Source organism: Barbus barbus, assembly GCF_936440315.1.
Source record: "Barbus barbus genome assembly, chromosome: 34".
In the NCBI taxonomy this organism is placed as follows: Eukaryota; Metazoa; Chordata; class Actinopteri; order Cypriniformes; family Cyprinidae; genus Barbus; species Barbus barbus.
Genome location: NC_136762.1, coordinates 12,594,451 through 12,622,135, shown reverse-complemented (window position 1 = coordinate 12,622,135; position 27,685 = coordinate 12,594,451). Strand labels below are relative to the sequence as shown.

The 27,685-nt window shown below is 35.9% G+C and overlaps 1 protein-coding gene and 1 pseudogene across 2 annotated transcripts; one reads left to right on the top strand and one right to left on the bottom strand.

Annotated features, from left to right (window-relative positions):
• Positions 1 to 428: 428 nt before the first annotated feature.
• On the bottom strand, positions 429 to 20,726 carry LOC306854113 (TLC domain-containing protein 2). The gene is made up of 4 exons (XM_079391943.1): positions 20,160 to 20,726; positions 19,761 to 19,843; positions 17,563 to 17,645; positions 429 to 3,044 (listed from the first exon to the last, which is right to left on the bottom strand). Exons 1-4 carry the CDS (start codon positions 20,336 to 20,338, stop codon positions 2,655 to 2,657), a joined length of 735 nt encoding a protein of 244 aa, XP_079248069.1. The 5' UTR covers positions 20,339 to 20,726; the 3' UTR covers positions 429 to 2,654.
• Positions 20,727 to 24,892: 4,166 nt separating this feature from the next.
• On the top strand, positions 24,893 to 27,431 carry LOC306853816 (apoptosis-inducing factor 3-like; annotated as a pseudogene). Its single transcript has 13 exons — positions 24,893 to 25,036; positions 25,176 to 25,260; positions 25,355 to 25,446; positions 25,569 to 25,699; positions 25,764 to 25,879; positions 25,964 to 26,035; positions 26,124 to 26,187; positions 26,280 to 26,356; positions 26,436 to 26,553; positions 26,782 to 26,880; positions 26,972 to 27,047; positions 27,143 to 27,247; positions 27,398 to 27,431. The product of its transcript is annotated as an apoptosis-inducing factor 3-like (transcript).
• The last annotated feature ends 254 nt before the right edge of the window (positions 27,432 to 27,685 follow it).

Genomic DNA, 27,685 nt, shown 5'->3' with positions numbered 1-27,685 from the left:
GACCAGGCTACTGAAGTAAGCAATACGGAGTGAAATCGGAGTTTATTTGGATCAAGGAGTGTTTGGTGGTTTTTCTTGCGCCAGAATGCCTGGAATGGCTCCCTATAAGCCCTCATTTTACTATTTACTTTTTCTTTCTTTCATTATTTATTGTTCTGTCCACTTGAAAATGACCGGGTTTTTTATTGCGTTGTGCTTGACGCTTAAAGTTATTTAGAGAAAACCTAAATATAGACTAAGTTGGTCGCTAATTTTTGTCTAAATAAATAAGCAAACAAGTAGGCTACAACTACATCAAAGTCGTTTAATATTATATAAATCACAAAGGATTTAATTTAAATAATAAAGGATTAACAAATTCTGTTTTATTCGATATTATATAGCTAGTATATTATCTTCCCAACTTCTCAAAATAATAATCTCAAACACAGTGTTAATAACGTTTTATTTGACGATTAACAATATAAAGGTCATGTACACATAATTTTGATTTTAATTACAAAACAATAATTCATCCAAACAAAAATAAAATTATGCAGTTTAGATAAAATAGTTTACAACTTAAATGATTAGGCTAACTAAAACAGCAAGGGTTACAAAAAGAAAAAAGAAAAAAAAAAAAAGGAAGACTTTTTCTTTTGTTGTGCTCTCCTGGGGAAATGGGCATATATATCTATCTTTTTCCAGCTGTGATTTCTTTCTTTTTAATTACGGCTTTGGAAAACACTGCAACACTATGCTCAAAAAATCTGATCTACAACACAACAGTAGCTTATCTTTCACCAAACACAGTACAGAACTGCACTCTCAAGTGAAGGACAACTGCATTGCTGAAATGATCTTTAAAAAGTTGTAAGTCACATTGGTTTTCTCTCAAAAACTAAAATGTACACATTTTTCTTTTTAAATACAGATACCAGTTACTTCATTAAGGAAGCACATACACAAGCACATAGACTCAATATTAAGCTGCCAATAATAAAAGAAAACTCTTTCAGTGCATGTTTATTTTTCTATATTTCACTTGCTTTCAAGCTCCTGTATTCAATTTAACAAGAATAGCTTTTTTTTTTTTTACTTCCTTAATTATTAATCCCCCTTACAAACAGTAAAAATAAGGAAGGAGTACACCAGATTAAAACTTAAACATTATGAATAAACTTTGGTTCTTTGAAAAACTAGTTTTGTGGCACAAGTCAGTGATGCTACATGCGGTTACAGTGCGTCAACTTTCCCACCGGACAGACAGGCCACTCTTGCCTATAATTCAATTATAATCACAATTCAGTCTACAATCTCAATGGCACTGAGTACATGAAATAAGGCTAAACAAATCAATGTCTTTACTTTAGTGCATCTGACTAAGACCGTTCTTTGTTAACCACAAACAAAATCACAACATAATTTTGCACAATTGGTTCCACCATTCATTTTGCTCTCTAAAGTGATTTTTTTTTTTTTTTTGCAGTTTGCCTCCAACCATAACAATCAATGATATTAAGTACAAATAAATTAGAAATATACAAAAAAAAAAAAAGAAGTTCAGCTCATTTAAAGCAATATAAGCACTGCTTTAATCATCACCTCTCTATAGACTTAGAAGTATTAGCATAAGCTAACATGAGGTTTCTGTTGTGTATAGTGCCACCTACAGGCATGATTTGTGCTATGACAGTCCTGTCAGATCTCAAACCTCACATGCATTGTTCTGTTTCATTATAAGAAAGAGCAGGAGTGTTTTAATCCTGATAGCTGCTGTGAAGACTCCAGCATCGAGATTCAGATTCTCCACTTAAAAGGCAACGATCAATCGAGAATAGTGGCATTCATCCACAAGATAAAACTACAGTCATGTTTAGCCAATTAAATTCGACCACATCCAGTAGTGAACACTGAGCACATCCTGTCCAGGGTGACTTCTTTCATTATCACTAGTCAGTACAGAGAATTTCAACTAAAAACAATCTCTAATGAAATTCCATCAGATTTAAAGAGAGAGTTCACCCAGAATTGAAATATCTGTCATTTGGCTTCAAAAGTTACAGTACTTTTATGTTGTTTTTGGAACAGGACTGTCCCGGTCACTATTCACTTACATTGTACGGAAAAGAGCAGCAAGAACATTGAACAAAACATCTCCTGTTGTGTTCCACAGAGGAAAGAACTTTTTAATTTGAGCGAACTGTCCATTTAAAAAAGCTCATGAGGTACCCAAACTTTATATATTTTTTTTTTTTTTTAATCCCACATATGCAGTTCCCATTTGAGCAGAATATTTGCTTATATTTAATAGATAATGTTTACATTACATGGGGTAGCATATGATTTGATAAAGGTAAACAGTTCCAGTTCATTAGAACTTAATAACGTTTTGAGTCATTGTATAAATCATGCAAGAGTATTTGAACATAAGGTTGGATGTGTAAATATATGTGTCATCCATGTCAGACATCTGTAAACCTGTGACAACAGCCATCTTAATCTTAACACAGCTCTAGGTCCTTAAAATGACTCATCTTTGATCTAGTCGACAATCAGGTGTTACAGGAATGAAGTCAGCAGGTTGAAAGGAACTTTTTCCCCAAAGTCTGGGAATGATGGCGATGAGAGCGGATTTGGTTGGAGCTGAAGTTGGAGTGGGAAGAGTCCTCTTCCTACATTTCTTTCTCCTTCTCTTTCCTCACCTCCTTCTCACGGCTGGACGTCATGAAGTCACTTCTCATCAGGCGGTAAAACAACACAATGTTCATGACGGTCATGATGGCCAGACCCACGCTGCCGATGGTGTAGCTGATCAGGGGGATGAGGTCACGATTCAGCACCAGCCAGCGGGTCATCCAGGCCAGAGTGTTGATACGAAACACTACATAGGTGCCCAAGTTTATCATGCTGTTGACACGGTAAAATGTACTTTTGGCCAGGCTGGCCATGCGGAGCACTTGCCTCAGGTGCAGAAAGACTGAATTGATCTCCACCAACAGAGCCACCACTGCAAAACCCACATACCGATAGGTCAACACAGAGATCCCGAAACAGGTGATCACCTGCAAACAAAAGAAATTGAGATGTTTCATTTATAGCAATGCACTAAAACATTGGCCAAGGAAAACTTTAAAGGAATAGTTCACCCAAAAAGAAAAAAAAAATTCATTTATTATGGATAGAGGACTCATTTTTTAAGAAATTATTTGTAGTTAAAAACATCTTGATGGATTTACTACAAATGCGCAGCTATTGACAACACAAGATGGTAACTGGCTCTAATGATGGATGATACATTGACAGAAAAGAGGTTGTGTTTGCCCATGTGAATATTCAGCAAAACATGAAGGCAGAGGAGCTTCTGTTACTCAAGAACATGCCACATTATTACCTGACGTAAAAGAAAATAAGCCTTTTATTTGTATATTCTTTTTGTAGGGGACACATTTGGCAAAATTAGAAAAAAGCCAGTTTGGGCCAGATTTATTTTGAGATCATTGTTAGTATTCTGGTTTCTCCACACCTCAATGTCTCAGCTTGGAGTTTGTTTAAATTCAGTTGGTCATGTATACTTGTGCTGTTTTAACATCTTTATACACAACTGTACAATATTTTCAAACATATATTTTATTATATTTTCCTTTGTTTCCAGAATTTTTGGTTGCTTTTCCACAGCTGCCCGTAAATTTTAAGTTCAGTACATTTATTACATTATGTATCCAATTTATTCCAAATATTACCATCAGAAACAATTTTTCATTGCAATATGATTTCTTAAAGCATTTCTAAAGATGTTCATTCATCTATAGAAAGTCATTAAGTTTAAATAGGCCAGTTAAGCCATACACAGACTAATGTGCTTCATTTCAGCAGCAACTCTTTCGTCTTCTCAAAACTAATCTGCTGTGAGGCGACAAGAAACAAATGAGCATGTGTTTGTATCATCTGATAACAGAGGGGAGAGGCTGAGGACAGGAATACAAAGGCTCTGTTGATCAGTCCTAAACGCAACATGACAACAGTCAAAGCCATCACCATGAGTGACACTAATCCAGCTGGAGTTCTGTGGTTCAAACAAATCTAATGGGTTTGGTCAATATAACTACCCATAGAGCACAATTGTGATTTGTGACCTTGATTGTGGAAGTATTTTATTCATTAATCAATAAGCATTTATAATAATTCTTAAACAGAACTTGTTGGTTTGATTCAGGACTTTGTATTCTCTGAGATTAAGCTGTGCAAAAAAAAGAAAGAAATTGATTTAAAAGCACAGAAGTGAAAATTGTGACTGTGTGTGACATCACTTAAAAAAAAAAGAAAGAAAGAAAAAGAAAGTAGAACAATATTGAAACATGAACTTATATGTATTGATAAAGTAATTTTTATGAAAAGTTTAATGTCTTTTTAATCCATTTTCATCCAAAAGGAATTTGAAACATTTTTATGATCTTCCACTAGGTGGCAGTCTATGCCTAACATTACAAAACACAGCAAAAAGTGCATCGATTAATCTAAACTAGCATGTCATCAAAAGCTCATGCTTACACTTATTAATGCAAAACTAATACTGGAGCATTTAGATCCATTATAAAACATTTTTCTCTTGGTGCCTCTTATTCCCATGAGTCCCTAACCCAAAGGTAGTCAATTATAAAAACCAATAAAAACATTTACTAAGACCTCAACCATGTAATATTAACAGAAATAACTAAAAATTATAATTCTAAACTTTATGCAACATCTAATTTATATAATTTTATTGAAGTTTACGAAACATGTACATTGGCAAATCCTCTCTCTTAACTTTCAGGTATGATAAGTCTTAAGCAGAGCACAAAGGTGCAGTTACATAACCATGCGGTGTTGACGTGATAGAACTCCTTTTGTAACAGGACATAAATTCATTGGTTGCCCAGAAGAGTCTGTAATGCAACCCTGTTCACATGACACCCAGCTGGTCCTTGCGGTGAGGAATGTCACAGCTATAAGGCCAGTGCCGTTATTTACATTAACATTACTCTCTCAAAAGCCCATGGTGTGTGTTTGAAGTGGGCAAGTAATGTATAATGGCTTTTAATAGCTTGAAATCCAAACATACTTCTCTTTATAGCAAGAATGTATCACATATGCTCCATTCATAAAGCGAAGCATGACAAAAGCTGACCATCCATATAGCTATGTGGACTTTAAACATTTCTGAGTTTGTTTCACAGTCAAGAGGTCTACAATTGGGCTACAGCAAACAATGACGCTGAAAAATATTTCTGAATTTATGTAAAGCAGGGGTCTCCAACCCTGCTCCTGGAGAGCTACCATCCTGAAGATTTCAGCTCTAACCCCAATCAAACACACCTGAACCAGCTAATCAAGGTAAATACAGACAGGTGTGTTGCAGCAGGGTTGGAGCTGAAGTCTGCAGGACGGTAGCTCTCCAGGAGCAGGGTTGGAAATCCCTGATATAAAGCAATCAAATGTCCAAAAAGAATACTAGTCTGTTGGTTTAACAGGACTGTTAGCTCTGTAAAAATGATTTCTGTGAGTAAATTCTTCTCTCACTGGAGTGAAGGGTCTGTTTTAATATGAAGACGCATGATTACTAAATAAGATTTGTGTGTCCTCAGTCTCATGATTGAGAGGATGTTGACCTTTGGCTAACACTTTGTCTTTCCCTTGGTGAAGTCAAGATCTCTATTTACACAACGCTTAAACTGGATAAGGCTCTGAACATCACAAACAAACCTGTTATCTTCAGGAGACCCTATCCCTCCTTCAGAACATGGAAGTGATAAAGCCTGATGAGACTAAGTGAATGAACATATTTCATATTACTAATCAAAGTGAAATGCAAACAAGTACTGTCTTCTACACCAAATGAGGTCAATGGGTGTTTCGCAAGTCAAAGACATCAAAAACAAACACTCAATATTGTACAATTTGTAATATTTGAATGGCGACTGTAATAAACAGATAAAACACTCTTTAACTTCCATCTCAGCCTTGAAAAGAACATAATCATTGACAGGAAAAGAGCAAAGTCTTCATGTCATATACATCACATAACATGCTGCTTTATGTTAACAGATATATGTCCCTGTAGCTCCTTGCGCTCGCAAGGTCATGGTTTTGATTCTCAGGGAACACTTAAATTAAAAACTGATTAAATGCATAGTTTTATAGTAAACGTATACTTCTATCCTGTAAAGATGTTTTAAATTGATAAAAAGTGACAGTTTAGACCTTTATAATGCTACAAAAGATTCTGATTTTAAATAAATGCCATCCTCTTTTCTATTCAAAGCAGTTTCTTTAGAAGCATAAGCGATATTAATGTATATACAGACTTGAAATCTTTACAAACTGCTTGTATGAAATGCTGTGATGAGAAAGTTAACAAATTCCAGTGAACACAAAATACTAAAAGCTAATGCTGGGGATAAACCGATTTGATTAACTCGGTATGAATTTAAAAAAAAAACGGCATAATGGTACAAGTGTCTAAGCAACGTAGACAGCATTGTAAATTGAGAGGAGATCCCTATTAACTGCATACAATTCTGAAAAATGGTTAGAAAACTATTAATAACACACAACTATTTCTTTAACTGGCCAAATAAACCAACTGTAAACAGCCGTTCACAGAAGTTAAAGATGCTGAAGACAGACACAAAGAGGAGAAAAATATTGTAACATGATCACAGTTCACGGTTTGCAAAATATTGGAAGAAAATCCTAAATACTGAAGTGAGGGTGAGGGGTTTATATGAATGCATCTCTGAGGGGGACTGACTGTCTTCAAGCTTCGTACCTCCATATAATGCATATTAATGTAGTATTTAAAAGTGCAGCTCTGCTTGGTTTACAGCGGTAACATGACTGCTGTTTCATAAGCGCCCCCTGCTGTCAGTCTCATTCAGCCCGTCTGCTGTTTTTGTTTTGTTCATATATGTTTTATGTAGCATTATTTCACAAAGCTAAGGTAAGACCATTTGGTCTTTGCTTTAAAGGGATAATTCACCCAAAAATTTAAGTTACCCGACTTTATTTAACCTCAAGGCATCCTAGGTGTATTTGGCTTTCTTCTTTCAGGTGAATCCAAACAGAGTAACATTTAAAAACGTCCTGGGCCCGGTTGCATGAAAGCCCTTAAGCTAAGAAATCCCGTAGTTATAAGGTTACTAGGAAACTTGGGTTGCAAGAAAAATCCTAAGGGTCAACTTAATGAACCTTAAGGGTGTCATTAAGCATTCCCCTTAATTATCTAAATGTTCCCTTAAGCGTTACTACAAAGTCCTTAGTAACTATTTTACCTTGATAAATTTAAGGGACCAAAACAGCTCCTTTAAATCATCTTAATCTCAGTATTTTTAAGATTTTTAAGATCAAATGTAAGACTTGAGACCTGCACAAATAAAATATCATAAGCATAGTAGGTAACATATTAAACTGTAAAATGGCTCTAAAAAGCATGACTTACAGGTTTTCGCAAAACAAAAAGTTTTATATAATTTAAGAAAATGGATGAGTTGTGTCAATTATTATAGTAATTTATACATTTACTATTAATCGATTATTAGCCTACATTAATTAAATAACGATATAAATATAATATATGCCTTAACTGTTTAGATTTTTAGAATGCATTATCTTCTTGTCGATCCACCTGTTCTCATTTACAACTCTGCGTGTTTGCAGCATCAAAACATGGGTTAATTTTCACATTTGGTCAATTTTCCGTCATTGGTCAGCAAGAAGCAAAGCGGTTTCCTCTGTAACGACTGTACACAAAACAGCGCAGAAACGGGCAGCTCTCGTTTATGTGTTCGTGTTTTAGTTGGTTAGGTTTGTATTTCGTTATGTTCTGTTTATTGTCAGAGATATACATATCTATGTTTATTGTGATATGTAGTAAGTATAGCAACCACGGCACCCATTGCCGTATGTTGCCAGGAACTACTGTGAAACGCTTAGTATAAACACTTAGGTAAGGGTGACAGTTAAGACGCTTGTTGCAATGCTCTTAAAGAAATCCCTTATCTCAGGGATTTTTTTCCCCTCAGGAATACCTCCAAATCAAATTACTTAAGGACTTTCATGCAACCGGGCCCTGGCTCTTCCAAGCTTTATAATGGCATGCATGGGTGTTCTTTTTCAATAGTCCAAAAGAAGTCCATTACAGCACATCCGTCCATAATAAAAAGTGCCTCGCACGCAGGGGTGTAGTCTAGTTTTTTGTAATGAGCATACTGTGATTTTTCCCCCCTCCCTCACCCATCCCAAAGCGACACCCCATAAGCACCACTCACTAATGTGTACAGTATGCATCTACATGTATGACAGCATTCTGAAAGACTGCTTATGTGATATCAACATGTCAATTCATTATAAGCAACACAAGACAGCCAATGACATTTACAGCTGGGGAGACTGGACTGATTTTCTACTGTGTTAATCATCTAACTCAACCAGTTAAGAGCTACATTTAGTTATGTTGGCCTGAGAAAGTCAACTTACTGTTGACTGTGTGAAAGATGCTTGGGACAGTTGACTGATCTGTCACTGCTCCCAGGGCCATAGCTGGGGTTTGCGGGGCCCCAGTGCAGGTTGTACTTGTGGGCCCTGTTTAAAATAGTTTAATATGTGTTCTATGTATTTATTTGTGCTATTTACACAATGTTTAAGTTTTTTCAAGTTTGTAGGTGTCCAGGTAAAGAAACTGAATAATCAAATATAAAATAGCATTGTCTTTACTGTATAAATTGAATATAGATTAATTCTTGTTAAACTATAAAGTAGTTCAGTAAAGAGCTGCGAGTGATTTTCTAGTAAAGCAGCTAGTAAATTAGGCGCGATCACTTTAAAAGACAATACATCCAATATGATACACATCCGATTTTTTTTCTCTCAAATGTTTACATTCACTTACTTTAATGTTTGCTCTCTATATATGTGCGCACCAAACACGGCACGCGAGTACTCATTTGAGTTTTTCTGCGTCCTGTGTTTGAATGCTTATAAACTCTTTTTAATGTTTAAATGGGCAAGGCACAAAAATGCATGCAAATGATAAGCTTTCGTGGCGACATACCGCAGTGGAGTATTTTTAGGATGGCCTGAAATGAAAGAGTTGCGCAATAGCACAGCGTGATTTTCAAAAAGTTGGTGCTTCGATCGCAACACAGACGGGGTGAATTTATGAACGAACGTGTGAAAGTACTGTCACAAAGATGTTGTTACGTATCCTCACATTATTTTAAGTGAGTATATGGAAATCCTTGACCTTTGTTAGTGGGTATACGCCGTATACCTGCGTATCACGTAGACTACACCACTGCTCGCACGGCTCCGGGGTGTGAATAAATGCATCCTGTAGCGAATCAATGCTTTTTGTAAGAAAAATTCATGCGTTTTATAGAATTCGTCTGAAAGAAGAAAGTCATATATACCTATGCCTTAAGAGTGAGTAAATTATGGGGTAAATTTCATTTTTGAGTGAACTAGCCCTTAAAATTTTGAAATGATTCTAGCCTAATTTACTTAAAAAAACTGATCATGTCTGTTTAGATCATGATGATTAAAATGCAGTGGTTCTGCATCTGTTTCATGCAATCTGATTCATATAAAGGCAAAGTGAGGAAAAAACAGTGATAAACCATGAAATGGTCAGAATTTGTCCTAAAAAAAAAAGCTGCTTTCAAATTTCTATACAAATAAATATTACTTCATAAAAACACATTCATCTACTCTAAAGTAATGCTGCAGACACCAACATACAATCATAGTGAATCTGCATTAGCAAGATTATTCTCATAATCCATCTGCAGTCGTGCTGAAATAATCTTATTCACTCACACACACACAAAGACCTAAAGTTGCTAAGCCAAAGCATATATAAAAAATAAAAAAAGCACATGCTGATCACACTTCAATAATTTAGTTGTTTACAACCAAACCAATGCTCTTATTTTCAATACAATTATGCATAAAAAGCATTAATGATGCAATAACATCATCACATTAGCACATGCCTGCCGGTTTGCTCCCCTGTTGTAGTTGTAAATCTACAAGTCTGTGTGTTTGGTTTCATAAACCTCTCCCTGCGGGGACAATTATCATTAGTAGGGTCTCTACTTTCTCCATTACACACCAAAAAAAAAAAAAAAACCATGGCAGACACACAATTGGCATTTGGCATGGGATCAGAAAGGCTCTCCCTGGGGAACTGGATGAGGGGTTGTAGCAGCACCAGTCTCAAACCAGTTAACCTGGTTACAGGTGAAACTGGTCCAGAACGCTTTGCCAGTAGGCCCTTTTGAGCAGCATGTGAGGAATACTGAAGCTCAGAGAGAAATAGAGCACAGATGCCAATGGCTTTAGACCACATGAGGTGATGAGAAAAGAGTGGACCTGTGGACTAACAGAGAGGACACATGCTTCGTTGAAGATAAACATAAACACACACACACACACACACACAAACGAAAGCATTCAAAGGATAGTTTAACCAAAAAATGTAAATTCTGTAATTTTAAAGGCAAAGAATGGTCACATTTACGATGATACAAGAATAAAAACACCATAAAAGTGGCCCATACAAATTGTGAACTATTTACATTAAAAAAGTAACTATTCACTATTTACTTTTAAAACGTTTGGGGTTGACAAATTATTTCAACGACAGTATCAGTGATAGTAAATACATTTATATAATTACAAAAGATTTCTATTTCAAGTAAATGCAGTATTTTTTAAACTTTCTATTCATCAAAGGACCCTGAAGAAAATATACCACAGTTTCCACAAAATGAAGCAGATCATCTGTTTTCAACATTAATAATAAGAAATGTTTCTTGATCACCAAATCAAGTTCGTGTGACAAAGACTGGAGTAACAGCTGCAGAAAATTCAGCTTTCCTATCACAGGAATAAATTATATTTTAAAATATATTCAAATAGAAAAGAGTTATATTAAACTGCAATAATATTTCTAAATATGCAGCCTTGGTGAGCATGGGAGATTTCTTATATGATGAGCATGGTTTTAATTTTATTTATTTATTTTTTGGTTAGTTCAGGTCATAAAGTGTCATGTGGTGCAACTCCCCAAAACATGATAGTTTGTCAAATATTTTACCACCAATCATTGAAAATTTTATTTAAAAAGGTTGTCTGGAAAAAAAGAAAAGATTAAGAAAAATAATAACTAACCTAAACCTAACAATAATAATAATAACCTAAATAATGACTAACCTAATAACCTCAATTTCAGGCTGTTCCTCAGACAAAGCGATTATATAAATGGTGATTAAACAGCAGAAGTGTTATTTTTGAGTGAACTACGCCTTTAAGTGTTTTTTATATAAACAAATGCAGTGCAGCGGGTCTGTGAGGCACATCCTCCAGATTCCAATCCCAGTGTAAAAACAGACATAAAACACAGAAAGGAGATCCACCCATTTAAAGATATCCGAGACCGAGGAGGGGCCAGATGGTGTGTGTGTGTGAGAGAGAGTGAAACTGGGTTGGGACATGAAGCTGAAGGTGGGTATGTGGAAATATAACCACACAAAATAAAGGTGTTGAGAGGTGAGCTCAAAGGGTGTGGCACAGTTTGAGAGGAAAAAAAGGATGTACTGTATGAATGTGTGATGAATATTTGAGTGTGTGTTTATGAGTCCAACATTCTCATGAATCATTGATGATTTTTATGGGTGAGATGAGGGTTGAGCTGGGTGAATCTTGAACATTCACAGTATTTTTCTAATGAATTTGTCATTGACTAAGTGACATCATGAATATACAACAGTTTTAATATACTTTTTATTTACCCATTAAGTTTCGTAACGAAGGCTGTCAATTCTGCTTTGTCTTGTGACTAAGAGAGTGTTAATTGAAACAGTCTGTTCAGAAGAACTCTGATTCAACTGCATCTTTTATAAAAAGCCCCCATGTGAAATATTTGACTTACTGAATCAAAGTTTTCAGTTGGAATGAGTTCAAATGACTTCTGGTTGAATAAATTGATTGTTTACAAGTTTAAATATTGAGATATAAATTGAAAATTTTTCTTCGCTATATTGTCCAACCCTACTTCTGGGTATTCCAATATCAGTTTATCATATCATATTAAAGATGTGTTCGTCGTGTTGTTGTTTTTTTTCGCCTGACAAAGTGACAGAAAAATATGAGCAACAATTCTAAACCACCTACTGGAAATGTGTCTATTTAATCTCCACAATCTAAGATGCTAACTAAATGCATTAATCTTTAGTGGCCAGATGAAAATGGGTCAATAAATTGTTTTAATTAAGTTCTAAAAATAGATACTGAAAATGTAAATGGATTGAAATGAAAATTCAGACTAATAAGTGTAGGAGACGCTGACACTCTTTGCCCCTTCCCCCCTTGTAAATGATAGAGGAGTGTTGTGGAGTCGTGGTCAGGACAAAGTCCACAACCTCACCCTGACAAGACAGGTTAAACATGACATGACCCCGAGGAAGGCAGGGTTGTGTCAGTAAAACCCTGGTCAAAAAATAACAGGACCCAAAAAAATAAATAGACACACTATCAAAACCTTTAAACCTTGGGACTTGTTTAAAAAAAAAAAAAAAAAAAAAAAGCTGCATTTATTTGATCAACAATGAAATAAAACAGTAATATTATGAAATATGATTACAGTGAAAAATGTTAATTTTAAAATGTAATTTTTTCCCTGTGATGATAAAGTTGAAATTTCAGCAGCCATTACTCCAGTCCTTAAGAAATCATTCTAATGCTTTGATGCTCAAGAAACATTTCAGTGCTACTTAATATTTTATTTGGAAACCATGATACATTTTATGAAAACTCTTTAACTGACAGAAAGCATAAAATTATTGTGTGTAATACAGAAGTCTCATGTTTTTTTTTAAATCTTGTGTTAGTTGTACCAGTTGCAGTGTTGTCATGAAGCCAGTGAAACCGGATATTTTGCCTTGTGACTTCAGAGTTCGCGTTTTTTTCTGACTTCTGATTGGCTGACGTGGCTTTACGGTTAGGGTTATATCGCCTGTTGGTATGGCATGCTCTTGACTGCACTTCATAGCGTGTTTTTGCATTTTCATGTGGACTATATTGTTTTGTTAATAAAAAATACCCGTGTTCGTGTGGATTAGGCCTTAGTATAAACCAAAATAAACAGAACAGGAATAAAAATAAACCACATCACTACTGATATGATAAATTTGATAAACTGAAAAGGTCACACAAAGATCAAACTATATATAAGCACAGCATTCATCATTCGGGAGCCATGTGTAGCATCATTCATACACCCATGCACAACACAGTTTCCATGGCAACCGGACACATACTATGGCAGTGCTCCAGATCCACTTTGAGTTACTGAGACTCAAGGCATTGAAACGCTCTGAATCGAACAGGACTGTGTGCCTTCAGGCATTTATCTCAGTACGGTACACACTGAACCCACCACAGCAACTATTTGAAAGTTTTTCGAGGTTGGCAGCATTCCTTCGTTTACTATCGTCACTCACATCAGAGTGAAATTCACCTACATTTTCAACTACTTCGGAAAAATAAACGTGTCGGATGAAGCTATGTCATACTTGAAGGAAGTTCCATTCAAAAAAATAAACAGGAAGTTCTCAGAACATAAACTGTGTGTGTATTTTTTATTTTTTTGGTTGCTAGGAAGACTGAGATCTTATTTACAAGTGGGTTGTTTTGGCCCAGACAGCATGTCATTCTGGAAGGTTTGTTGGAACAAGTACAAATGGAGGTTTCTTATGGATATGGGGAAGAGAGAAAGACTGAGAGGTTTTTTTGGTCTACAGGTGATTTTTCAAGGGGGTTTGCATTCAATGGGATCTCGTCTATATGGGTCCTGGAGCATGAACATATGTGGACCAGATGTCTTTGCTTCTGTCTGGAAAATGCTGAATGCATGCTGCAAGAGGAGAAGGGATCCAGCCACAAATACACTAGACTCTGGAGCCAAAAGTGGTTCCCTTGCTCGCACACATTCTTTCACTCTCATTCCTCCGCTGCCTCTTATTCTTTCCATTTCCCTTCCATTTGCTCTATAACCAATAATGCATTCCCCACAATTATTATAATAAAATATTACAAAAAATTCGATGTTTACAAAGGAATTATAGAAAATCAAACATACGGTCATAGCCAAGAGCAAAACAATTCCCAGGTAAAGACATGAGGAGAAAAAAATAAAAAATAAAATGCAAAGCCGAGAGCAGAACAACTGCCAGGTAAAGATATGAGGGAGATAATAATATTAATAATATTAATAATAATAAAAAAAAAAACAATAAAAGAAATTAGAAAAAAAATAAAAAATAAAGCCAGGTAAAGACATTAATAATAATAATAATAATAATATTAAATTAATAATAATAATATTAAAAAGTAATAATAATAATGAAAAAACAAAACAATAAAAGAAATAAGAAAAAAATAAAAATCATAGCCGAGAGCAAAACAACTGCCAGTTAAAGAGATGAGAGAAAGTGTGAATAATAATTTTAATAAAGACAATAAAACAATAATAATAATAATAATAATAATAATAAGACGACTAATTTCAGGTTCATACTTAGGAGATATTTACCCAAGTCATCTAAAGGTTTTAACGTTTCAGACGTCAAAGATGTCAGATGTCTGTCTGAAGGTTTTTGGTTGTGATGGTGGTTGTGAGACTTCCTTACTCTGTAGTTGCATTATAACTGCATCACCGTCCAATAAGCTACATAACAATGTAGAGGGACATTTAGTTTACAACACAAATTTCTTCAGTTTCAAATTTTATACTGAAATCATCATCAAAATTTGCTATAGGCCAATTTTTTTTTTTTACAGACACAACCTCCTTGAGAATGTCAGGTACGTGTGGGCTGTTTTCTTACTACAATCGACTTGTTTACCACTCATGTTATTGACAGCTTTACCCAGCGTACAGCAGCTTGAACCAGTCGGGGAAAGCTGCAGGTTTAACACAGCAGAGCTGGATTATCAGGTTCTACAGAAAATGCAGGGGGGCTGTAATTGAGTTTCCTAGCAGGAAAACACTCAACTGCATCACTTTAGCTACGGAGTAAATTCTGTCAGTGAACAAATACAATCACCTCAGGCTTGTGTGTTTAGGTGAACAAATAATCACCCAGCTTGCCAGACTCTTGCCAAACCATCTAACTCCCCCATGGTTTTGTATTTTTCCACTGATTCCACCTCAGCATGAATGAGAGCTAATACAAAAATGATCATCTCAGCCTCCTCTGAGACTTGAAGGCTTTAATCAGCAAACTCAATTGTGCTAAATGAACGGGGGATGAGAGACATTTACTCTCCAAAGCAGCATTTCTGAGAAACTGATTTAAAGGAGGGTTGTGGTGGTCCAAATGCCAAAAATGTTATTGGGTTAGAGTGATGCTTTCCACAGAACCACCTCTGGAAACTTCAGCATTTGCAAAAGTGACAGCCAAGGAGTACAACCCACAAGCCAACTACTATATTGGTATATGACAACACAACTGGGTTGATAGTAGGCCTCACCATCAGTGTTTTTCCACCGCAAACTATTTAAGCAGTAAGTGTTTCCATACAGGGACTTCCTCTTCACCTCAAATCAGACTCGTTTTTATGTACACTGCCTTTTTTTGTTTGGGATCAGTAAGTTTTTTTTCTTTTCTTTATTCAGTAAGATTTTTGTTTTGAAAGGAAATAATACTTTTATTCAGCATTCAGTATTTTTGAGATATTTATGATGAAATAAAGGTGCCTTAGTGAGCATATGAGACTTCTTTCAAAAATATTCATAAATCTTACCGATTCCGAACTTTTGAATGGAATAGTGTGTATAATTAAAGCATTAAATCTGAATGGAAAACTACACAGAGTCTGGATAGGGTGGGGCAAGACTCCCACACCCATCTTGATCACATGATCTTTTAACTCAAAAAAAAAAAAAAAAAGCTTTCCCACAGACTCTCCAATTGCCTTCACAAACAGTTCAACTGTAGACAGTTTAATTTCTTGGAAAAGAAAACATCATTTCGAGGAGTGAGAAGTAGAAGGGCGTAAGTGACATTTCACCAACTTTACAGGAGAGCCAAAACAAATATTTTACCAGTTTGATCTGACTATGTGTACTGATTTCAATTGTTTATAATACAAATTTGTACACTCATGGATGACAGTACTTTTGCCAGTAGAAAGAGCTCTTTAAGAGCTTTCGTTTGATGTATATTTCCATTTCACCAAAAATGTCACTTACGTGTCCTCACCCCTTGCATTTTTGGCGTAGCAAGACATACGTTCAGTCCTACCTGATCCAACAACAAAAAAAGGCCTTCATTTGTTGACAGGCTGCATTCCGTTCAAACTGAGCACATCTAAAACAAAACTTTTCTTGTTATTACAGTTTGGCTTATGATGTAAACAGGACGGGGTGGAGATGAGAGGGTCTGACAGTTTCTCACAGTGACATTAAGAATCTGGCAGCATGTTCCTTCCAGCCACTTCGCTGAATGAGATCAAGAAAAGAGGGAACAACAACAACAACAGAACCACAGAATGAAGCTGGTGACGCCACAGAACTCCAAAAGAACCGAAGCTCAGAAAACCCACTGAACTCAATGTGTTCAAGTGTTCGGACAGCGTCCTACCTCGCCCATTAAAACAGGATACACTGCCTGTGATAGTCTACTTACAATGTTTAAGTACTGAGTTAATGCAAATGATTTGTTCAAAAGGCCTCGCTATTGACTTGTTTATTTTACGTATCTAATCTTTTTCAACAGTTTAACCTCTGTTGACCTTAACACCTCACCTTTTTCCAAAAATATGTCTAACCACAAACATGACAAAGACAAGGTAGTCAGACAGGTTGGACTATTTGAATACACTGAAAAGGTCCCGAATCAAGTCTGTGTAGTTTTATTAGACGGATGGGTAATACAGAAACCACTTTTGGAATGATGTTACTGAATACCATTACAACCTCCATCACAACTAGCCAGTGGCTTTCTTAGAATTTTTATAATTTATTGTACTATTATTTTATGATGTTATATATATATATATATATATATATATATGAAAACTAATGCAAAAAGTAGTAATATCTCATATCAATTACTAAATATTTAGGAAGTATTCTTTGAATGATTAAAAGTAATCAAATCAATAAAAAAACTGTATCTATCTATAACAGTATTATAATGTAATGTAATGAGACTTTTGATATTAATTAGAAAAGAAAAGAAAAACTCAAAGACGACAAATGTCTGGAAGCATTACAAATGAAATTTTGGAGGAAAATGTGCTTAATTATCAAAAGAAAATCTAAATGGTTCTAAAAAAATAGCCTTTAAATTTGGGCATGTTTAATGATTTATCCATATACAGGTGCATCTCAATAAATTAGAATATCGTAAAAAACCTTTGTAAACATTTTTTCTTGTAACTTATTTCAAAAAGTGAAACTTTTTTTTTTTTTTTTGTCAATGGATTTCTCCAAAATTATATAATAATTTATATGTACTATGCTTTGTGTCTACTCACCACTACATGGTGGAAAAGGAGCTCCCATGAATGAATGATCTTCTGATTGAGAACCATATCAAAGAAGTCATATATAAAGTACCCTGAAACACAAAAATCCATATTAACACTATGTCCAATAGTGGATCATTCAACAGGTTTTTCAAGCAACAGACCCCATGACAACAACTGTGCTGGTTACCAAGATGTCATTTCCAGAGAGCTATTTATATCCATGTCCCAATATGAAGGTCTCCATGGAGACTGCATTTTAGAGTGGATCAACAGCAAATGAAGCTCAATATAGGAGACCTCATTAATATAAATGAACCGATTAGTATTTTCAATATACACGCCCATTTCCCAATTCCATTTGTTTAGTTCACATTACACTAATAGCAATGTTCATTTTCTGAAAACAAGCCTTAACATCTCAGAATGAAAAGGTATTTTACTGAAACAAAAGAAAATATTTCCTGTGTGAGATGAATGTATGAACTCAGTCCTTCATGTTTTGTCTATCGAGGCATATAAGAAGCATATTTATCTCAAACTTCCAAGCAAGACCTTAAAAAGCCACAATTTTAAGAGTTATAAATTGGCTGATATGCATGTCAAACCCATGTGCCTTGTAGTTAATGTTTTTCATGGGCATATATTATGCAGAGATAACAGTACTGTAACATTTTCTGTAAAAAAATGCTATAAAATGTAAGAGAGTATAAAAATTAAACGTAAAGGCCCATTCATAAACAGTCATGTGACTTGGGGGTAGCACTCGTGCCTGAGACAGATCATAAAGGCAGCCATTCATTCTGCAGCTATAGTTAATATTTCTGCCAAATGCATGTGGGCTTCCTCCAAGTATTTAAAATATCTCCGGTATTTGGCATTTTGAATGAGAATTAGCCGATCTACTTTTTGGTTGAAATAAACATTGCAGTAACTGTGCAGCATTTAAGAGTGATGCACAATAATAGCACAATACACAAATAATAGATAATAATACAAGAGGAACGACATGCAGACGATTTCTGTGATTCTGGATGTTTTGCGGTAAGTTTCATGTCACAACTTTATTATTGCAATGCAAAAAAATCATTACTGTAATGCAAAGAAAATAATATTATTTAAACTATAAAGTATTAATTACTGCCATACATTGAACCCTTATGCTGTGCTGAACATCTTTGACCAATTTGTCAAAAATCTAAAATTTCTTGCACAGTAAAGATGTTATGCTATATTATAACAAAATCTCGGGTTCAATCTTTTTGTCAGGTTTTCTATTCCTTTGGAATTGATTGGTATTAGGTCTCACTTATGCACCTCAGATTTGAGTAGGAAAAAAAACATAATTTTTGGATAATAATGTGACAATGTCTACTCAGAAACTAAGGTGCATACGCTCATTTCAATGAGGCCTGTGATTAATCAGCTCCAAAAAGAAACAAAACCTTTGCGAAAGAAAACACGTTGATAAAAAGATTACATTTAATATCGGGTAATAATATTTAAAAAAAATTAAAAGGCTGGTTATTTTTGAACAGGAACACCACAAGTAACAAGGTGGGGGGAAAATGTAAAAAAATAGTCCAACTTTTTTTTAGGAAGTTGTTAAACCCTGTGTGAAAAGTCAAAGCTTTAGTTCAATGTGATAACATTAAGCAGCATTTTCAGGAAATAGAAAATCCTCTCCAGGTCAACATGACCTGAACACAGCATGAGGATTAATTAATGCAGATTTAAAAAAAAAAAAAAATAATAATAATAATAATATGAGAATAACCATTGATAATAAATGCAATAAAAAAAATAATACATAAAAATAAATAAGTAAATAAATAAATTGGAGAGGCATCCAGGAAATAATTTAGACTAGAGTAATTACAATTCAGAAACATAAACTTTATTGTAAAAAAAATAAATAAAAAAAAAATAAAAAAAAAATCACAATGCATGAAAAAAAAAACCTGTCCTAAAATAGCCTTATTTTTGGGGTGAAATATGTCCTGGAAGTGAGATTTTATTCGATTTCCCAATCTATCAGTAAGGTTAAGGTCGCCTGTCAAGTCTAACCCAGTTACATCCAATTACTGAGTGGGCACTGTTGCACATAACAGCAGTGCGTTTGTAACAAACGGTAGTCTACACACCTGCTTTCTGAAGACACCACATAACACCGTAAAACCCTTTTTATAATAAGGTTTCATACTCACCGATTGATACAGATACCAAGGCGTGAGAGAAAACGGAGTATGTTTCTATCAAATCCTCAGCCATCTGGGGATGCATGCAAAAACTACAAACACAGACGTTTTACAATCAGGGAATGGCGTTTAAAATGAAAATACAGCACATTTATGAAAGATGTTGGGTAGGTGGCACATTAACTTAAACCACTGTACCACTGGGGTAAACGTGTCGTCTGTGTGCTGGTTATCAAATAGCCATTTCTGTTCAACTACATCCGTTTAACATAAAGAGGCAGCGGAGGAGATCTTACAGTTAAATCAAATTCTCAAGCATCTGATAAAGATATCAAACAGACAGTGCAAACAGGAATATATGGGTGTGTAATGCATTCTCCATGCACGTGGGGGAATTCTGACACTCACCAAAGCACAGACCACACTCCAGTTAGTAGGCTGTGCACGAAAGACGTGGAGATGTTTTTCCATTTCCAAACGTTCCTCTGAGCTGCCTCGGGGACGGGAAGTTTGCCGATCCCATAGTTTACTAATTTGAAAAAGCCTACCGAAGATCCAGTGGTCAAAATCACTGAATTCAACTCCATCTTTTAAGCGCGCGCTTCAGTCTTGTCAAAATCCAAATCTCTCGCGCCCGTCTAGACCTAGTCCCGTTACGCGTTTTATCTGTTATTTAATCAAAAAATGCATCCCGGTTGTTTGCATTTATTTCATTTTCACTTTCAGTAATCCAAACATATACGATTGGTGGCAGAGTCCTTGTATAATTCAAAATTGCTCGATTATTCTATCTTTGTTAATAAAAACACAAAGCTGTTTGTTTCAGCGCTCGGTTTGTTCAGTCCGATGTAAAGCTAAGAAGACACAAGTGGCTCAATTACGAGAGGCAGCAAATACATAGTAGCTAATGTATGTGTTACAAAATCCTGACTCTTGTGTAACTTTTACAATAACCAAACAAGAGAATCCCCGCCCAATCATCGTGAGGCACGGTTCAGCAAATGAGCGTCTCGGGCGTGTGTTTCCTTACATCTATGTCCCGCCCCCTTTGTCAAAGTTGAATTATGGGAGATGTAGTATAGGTGGGCATTTCGTAACTTGCAATTTAACGAAGAAGGGGGGGAAAGACGGACGCTCAGATTTGATTTTTGATGTGCCATTGCTTTTTCAGCCTCTTCATTATTCATCTGAAATTAAATAAGTATATTTACCATTTAATTAGCCTACGTATTCAGCACAATAATAATAATAAAATATATTTCACACCAATATTTTATTTTTTATTGTTCTTCATGTAATAAATCGTTGCTGAAGACAGCTTCGGTCAGTTTTCATAATAAACAATTTTTCATTATAAATGATGTTTAAAATGTCTTTTCCACCAGAAAGTGATTTGAGATGGAGGTGGACATGGATTTATGTGATGCATATGTTTTCACATTAAACTACTGCGTTTGAAAAGTATGTTAATTATTTCTAAAAGTCGCAGGTGGTTTCGTCGTCAGGGCGTCGAGCGACGTCTTGTGGTTATTATTAAAAGCCTATTAAAATATCACAATTTGAATAGTTAACGAGTCAAAGGGATATTTACTTCACCTTAATGGAGGTCCATGCTCAAAATCTTTTGGCTACCAACCTTCTTCAAAATATTTTATTTTGCGTTCTGCATGGTTTGGAACGACGTGAGGGTAAAAATACATCACATAAAAATTGTATATAGAACTTTATTTTATTAGAATAAATTTACTAGTCACTGAAAGAGTCCTTAATGATTACTATTAACAAATATTACGACGACGACTACTACTAAATGCTACACTATTGAATTTAATGACGTTTTTTTTATCAATTATTTGTAATACCCCATGCACGCCTAAATATAACACGGCGCAACCCCCTCTTTATATCTTAAATAGCTAATTAATAGAAATCTGCAAACACTTATTTGTTAAATCTGCAAACACTTATGTAACATAATGGAAATTTATTATAGGAGTTATTTGCTATTTCTTATTTCATGGGACTAGCTTATAGCGTAGTTTTCATGTCAGACATAGTTAACGATGACATTTTACATGTAATTGTATTTTTACCTGGCAATCCAACTCGTACACCATGCTCTGGATTTTTTATATATCTCTGTAAAACATTTTTGATGGATCATCCAATGCGAATTCTATTACATTTTAAATTATCTTCATGTTTGCAACACTACCTACATGAGCTCAGTGAAATGTTCTATTAGTCATTAATAATCTGCCTGGTTAAAGCCGACAAAAATCATTTTATTTTTAATTATTTTTTTAAATCTCTGGCGGCGCCGTGAAGAGCCGTGGAAGCGGCAGGATTTTGGGTGCACGAGCACCTCCAGCAAAACCGCCTACTTTCTTGCTATTCACAATTTGAATAAAAGTTTTAATAAATGAGTTTTGTCTACCTCATGTAAGAGATTTAATGTGGTTCGGGTCGGATAACGGGTTGGGTGTTCTGTCTCAAACAGGTCCCCAGGTCCCAGATGCTATGTTGAGGGAACCACATATTTTTCTCATGGTCACGAGTTTAATGCATAAACAAACCACATTATACACATTAAACTCGTGGCCACGAGAAATGGATGTTGTTCCCATAGACATAGATAGACGCCCTATAAGACCGCTCCAGGCACGTAGATGCTGCTGCCATCTTGGAACGGCATTTTTGACGTCATTCACCGTACTGTAGGTTCGCACAGAGCCGTTGAGCCGTTCTGTGCATGATTGTGGCATCTTTCGAATATTCAGTGATTATTATGGTGAATGACGTCAAGTATACCGCTACAATATGGCGGACGGCTTACGTATAGCGGCCCATAGAAACAGTCGCCAATGAGGCATTTAGTGCATCTATGGTTGTTCCCTCCATAGACATACATACACATATATATATATATATATATGGTGGACCCAACATATTATCACACTCCCACGAGTTAATATGTTGTGGCCAGGACAAAACTAGTCTAAGTGAACCGAACATATCCCCTCACGTTCGCAGTAAATGCTTCGATCGACTTTTCGGAGATCATCTACTCTTCCCCGTGGATGACCTCTGACCTACTTTCTGTACGATCTGAATTTCTGCACTTTGAATTTTAAATATTGAATTTAATATTCCGAATTTCTTCTTCATCTTGAAAACTTGAAGCTGTATTTTTTTAAACTGTATATTTGCATTCAAAGAATTCAGAACAAAAAAATCCGCTGTTTGAAAATACGTCTTTTAAAAAAACTGCCATAAAAAAATTCAGTTGTTTAATTTCAAATGTTCATTATTCAAGTTTAAAAAAATTAAAATTCAGAACTATGTTAAATGCCACATTATATTCAGTTTTGTTAAATGACACCTGTCAATAATTCAAATACACAATTCAAATAGTTTTGTCATATTATAAGAGATGTAATTTTCATAGGTACACCTCAACTGTGAGAGACAGAATATTAAAAAAAAATCCACAAAATCACATTGTATGATTTTTGAATAATTAATTTCCATTTATTGCATGAAATAAGTATTTGATACAATAGAAAAATAGAACTTAATATTTGGTACAGAAACCTTTGTTTACAATTACAGAGGTCAGACGTTTCCTGTAGTTCTTGACCAGGTTTGCACACACTGCAGCAGGGATTTTGGCCCACTCCTCAATACAGGTCTTCTCCAGATCTTTCAGGTTTTGGGGCTGTCGCTGGGCAACACGGAGTTTCAGCTTCCTTCATAGATTTTCTATTGAGTTCAGGTCTGGAGACTGGCTAGGCCACTCCAGGACCTTGAAATGCTTCTTACGGAGCCACTCCTTAGTTGCCCTTGCTGTGTGTTTGGGGTCATTGTCATGCTGGATGACCCAGCCACGACCCATCTTCAATGCTCTTACTGAGGGAAGGAGGTTGTTGCCCAAAATCTCGCAATACATGGCCCCATCCATCCTCCCCTCAATACGGTGCAGTCGTCCTGTCCCCTTTACAGAAAAGCACCCCCAAAGCATGATGTTTCCACCCCCATGCTTCACGGTTGGGATGGTGTTCTTGGGATTGTACTCATCCTTCTTCTTCCTCCAAACACAGCGAGTGGAGTTTATACCAAAAAGTTCTATTTTGGTCTCATCTGACCACATGACCTTCTCTCATGCCTCCTCTGGATCATCCAGATGGTCTTTAGCAAACTTCAGACGGGCCCGGACATGTGCTGGCTTGAGCAGGGGGACCTTGCGCACGCTGCAGGATTTTAATCTATGATGGTGTAGTGTGTTACTAAAGGTAACCGTTGAGACTGTGGTCCCAGCTCTCTTCAGATCATTGACCAGGTCCTCCTGTGTAGTTCTAGGCTGATCCCTCACCTTTCTCAGGATCATTGATACTCCACGAGGCGAGATCTTGCATGGAGCCCCAGTCCGAGGGAGATTTTTCTAATAATTGCGCCAACAGTTGTTGCCTTCTCACCAAGCTGTTTGCCTATTGTCCTGTAGCCCATCCCAGCCTTGTGCAGGTCTACAATTTTGTCCCTAGTGTCCTTAGACAGTCTTTTGTACAGGTAACGAGTTCAAACAGGTGCAATTAACACAGGTAATGAGTGGAGGATAGGAGGTTCTTCTTAAAGACAAAACAACAGGTCTGTGAGAGACCGAATTCTTGCTGGTTGGTAGGTGATCAAATACTTATTTCATGCAATTAAATGGAAGTTAATTATTTAAAAATCATACAATGTGATTTTCTGGATTTTTTGATATTCTGTCTCACACAGTTGAGGCGTACCTACGATGGAAGTTACAGATCTCTCCATTCTTTGTAAGTGGGAAAACTTGAAAAATCGTCAGTGTATCAAATACTTATTTGGCCCACTGTATTTCATGCAAGTATACCTTTCACCTCATCTATGGATGTCTATCGCCCCCTAGAGGTTTTGTGGTGTAATGCATGGGGTCAGCAAATTCATAAAAATATGTTTTAACAAAATGCATTATGAAGTTAATTTAAAGCAAGTTCAGCTGAAGTTCAGCTAAATGTTTCATTGTCTCTCCCACATTTAAGTGTATTAAATAAAATTTAAATGCAGTGTACAAGTCTATCCACCGTGGCCTGAATAAATTTGTAGGCCTCTAGTCTGCCATGGTGGGCAATGCAACATTTGTGAGTATTTGTCCAGCTTCGCTGCAGTGTGCAGAAACCCTTCGTCAGAATGATTATGGGGGGAGAATTATAATGGTTACCAAAGATGAGCAGCTGCCCCTGGATAAGACCAAGCTTAGCAAGGTTGGGATCCATGGACCAAATATGAAACAAAATCAGATTATATGATTTTAATGGCTCCCCATTGTCTCTAAATTTACAAACCAGTGTAGTTTTTTGTTTACTGGTAATGAAGCTGTGGTGTGTTCATGGACCCTTCTAGGCAATGAACATTGAAATTGAAAAGGTGCTGCTGACAGAATGATTTCCTTCAAGAGCATGGAATTGATGTGTGGACTAAAAAAGAGGTGAGTTTCTTTGATATCTTTCATTTATTGTCCAGGGATAATTTCTGGGATCACATCAATTGTATCATATGCATTAACAATTTGTCCCTCAAAGGTAAAATCTGTTGACACAGAGGCTAAAACTCTGACTTTCAATGATGGCACTAGCCAACACTATGACCAGCTCCTGATTTCTACAGGTGGCAGGTTAGATCATGTTTTTACATAAACGTCTCATAAAAAAGCTTAGCACTATATGTAGTGATAGACATATGAACCTTTTATCTGGATGCAGAATCTAATGGTGAATTATGTACTTTTGTTTTTAGGGCCAGACCTCTGCAGTGCCCTGGTGCTCAACTTGAAAATGTGAAATTGCTGGAGAGCTATAAGGACGCTACAGAAATTCAACAAATGAGTGCCGGCAACAAGGCCGTCATCGTTGGAACTTCATTCATAGTTATACAGAAAACAAAAATATTCTGTCATGAACATTATTGCAAATTATGACATTCAATTATCAGGAATGGAAGTAGCAGCTTATCTGTCTGACAAGGCAGCCAGCGTCACTGTTATTGGCAGCAGTAAGTTTCCTTTCCGGTCATCACTGGGTCCAGATATCGGAAAAATGACAATGAAGGTCAGAGAACATTGTGGTATTTTCTTTGTTTTTTGATTTACTGCTTTACACCATCAATCAAAAGTAATTAATCTCCTCTTAAAGATGCTGGAAGAGAAAAACGTGAAGTTCTATACAAGTAATGGTGTGGCTGAAATCCGGGGTGAAAACGAAAAGGTAAGAAGCAGTGTATTACTGCATTACTAAACAATAATAGAGCTGATGTCAGTGCATAATAAACAACATATCTAACACAACTGTTTAGGTTAAGGAAGTTGTTCTGAAAAATAGTGAAGTCCTTCCAGCGGATATTGTAATTGTTGGCATTGGTATGTACAAAAACAATTTTGCCATAGCAGTTTTGTTGTTATTACTGAAAGACATTTATTTGTAACAATTACATTTTATATTTCTTCCAAAGGTGTCATTCCCAACTCTAATTTCCTTAAGGAAACATCTGTGGAAATTGATTCACGCAATGCTGTTGTTGTTGACAAGGTAACAGCCTTCATATCACATAGAGCGAACACTTTAATTTCTAAAATATAGCAGTTTTTATGTTAGCTGTGTTTTGCAGTTCATGAAAACCAACATTCCTGATGTCTTTGCTGCTGGAGATGTGGTGTCCTTTCCACTTCCTTTGGTTGGCCATAAGAGAGTCAATATTGGACACTGGCAGTTGGCGCAAGCTCACGGTACCACATGATATAATCAGAGTCTGAATGTTCAGAAATACAAATGTTTGGGGTCAGTAAGATTTAAAAAAATAAATGAATAAATACTCTTAATACATTTATTAAGCAAGGACGCATTAAATTGATCAGGACTTGTTTCTTTTCTACCAAAAAATTCTGTTCTTTTTGTTCATCATTCTTGTTGTGTATGTGGTAATGTGTAAAATATGTGGTTGTGGTCCTCCACAGGAAGAATCGCAGGCTTAAGCATGCTGAATCAACAGGTTGCGATAAATACTGTGCCATACTTCTGGACCATGCTGTTGGGAAAAAGTATCCGATATACAGGTGGTAATTCCAAGATAAATATCCCTTCTCTGAGCAAATATAATATTTTAATAAAACCATTTTAACTCTTCATCTGTATTCATTCGTCTAGGCTATGGAGAAGGATACACTGACATTGTTTTCAAAGGAAGCACAGAGGAAAGAAAATTCTTGGCATTTTATATCAAGTAAGCTCATGAAGAAGCCTTAAAAGTCCATCAAATGTTTTATATCTTGAAATTAGGATTGCTCTTCGTTCATCACTGTTTATATTATAATCCAGAGATGAAGAAGTTGTTGCAGCTGCCAGCTTGAACTTTGACCCTGCTGTCACAAGGTTGGCAGAAATGTTGTTGATTGGGAAGAGGATCACTAAGGCTCAGGCACAGTGAGTATCAATAAATTACAAACCTTCAACACATTGTCTCCATAATCCAGAACTATGGATTTAAAAGCTATTATTGAATTTATTTGCATGCATTTAAAAAATGGAGCCTGTTTGGAGGATATAATGCAGGATTTTGTTCTATTTTCACAGATCTGATGACCTCAGCTGGTTGCAGCTCCCATGAAAGTGCTTTGGCAACACTTACCTCAATGACTGTATTGATTACAGATTGTCCGTCTGTCATTATATTTGACTGACTGACCTATAACTTCTGTTCAGTAACAAAAACAGATCAGTACTGTTTTATCTTCAATATAAGCTTTTTCCACATAAATTTGTTTTGTTTTTTTTTCCCGGAAGAAATAAACAGTTGTCATGCAGTTATTCTTAGAAACAGCTGAAGACCAGCTGTAGCACTTGGATGTCATCAGTGACTAA

Bases quoted from the DNA above. Each gene is read 5' to 3' on its own strand.
- LOC306854113 (XM_079391943.1), bottom strand. From the start codon at position 20,338: ATGGAGTTGAATTCAGTGATTTTGACCACTGGATCTTCGGTAGGCTTT. The intron at 19,844-20,159 runs GTGAGTGTCAGA...CTGTGTTTGTAG, and splicing joins GGAGTGTGGTCTGTGCTTTG to TTTTTGCATGCATCCCCAGA. The intron at 3,045-17,562 runs GTGAGTAGACAC...TTTTGTTTGCAG, and splicing joins TCCTTTTCCACCATGTAGTG to GTGATCACCTGTTTCGGGAT.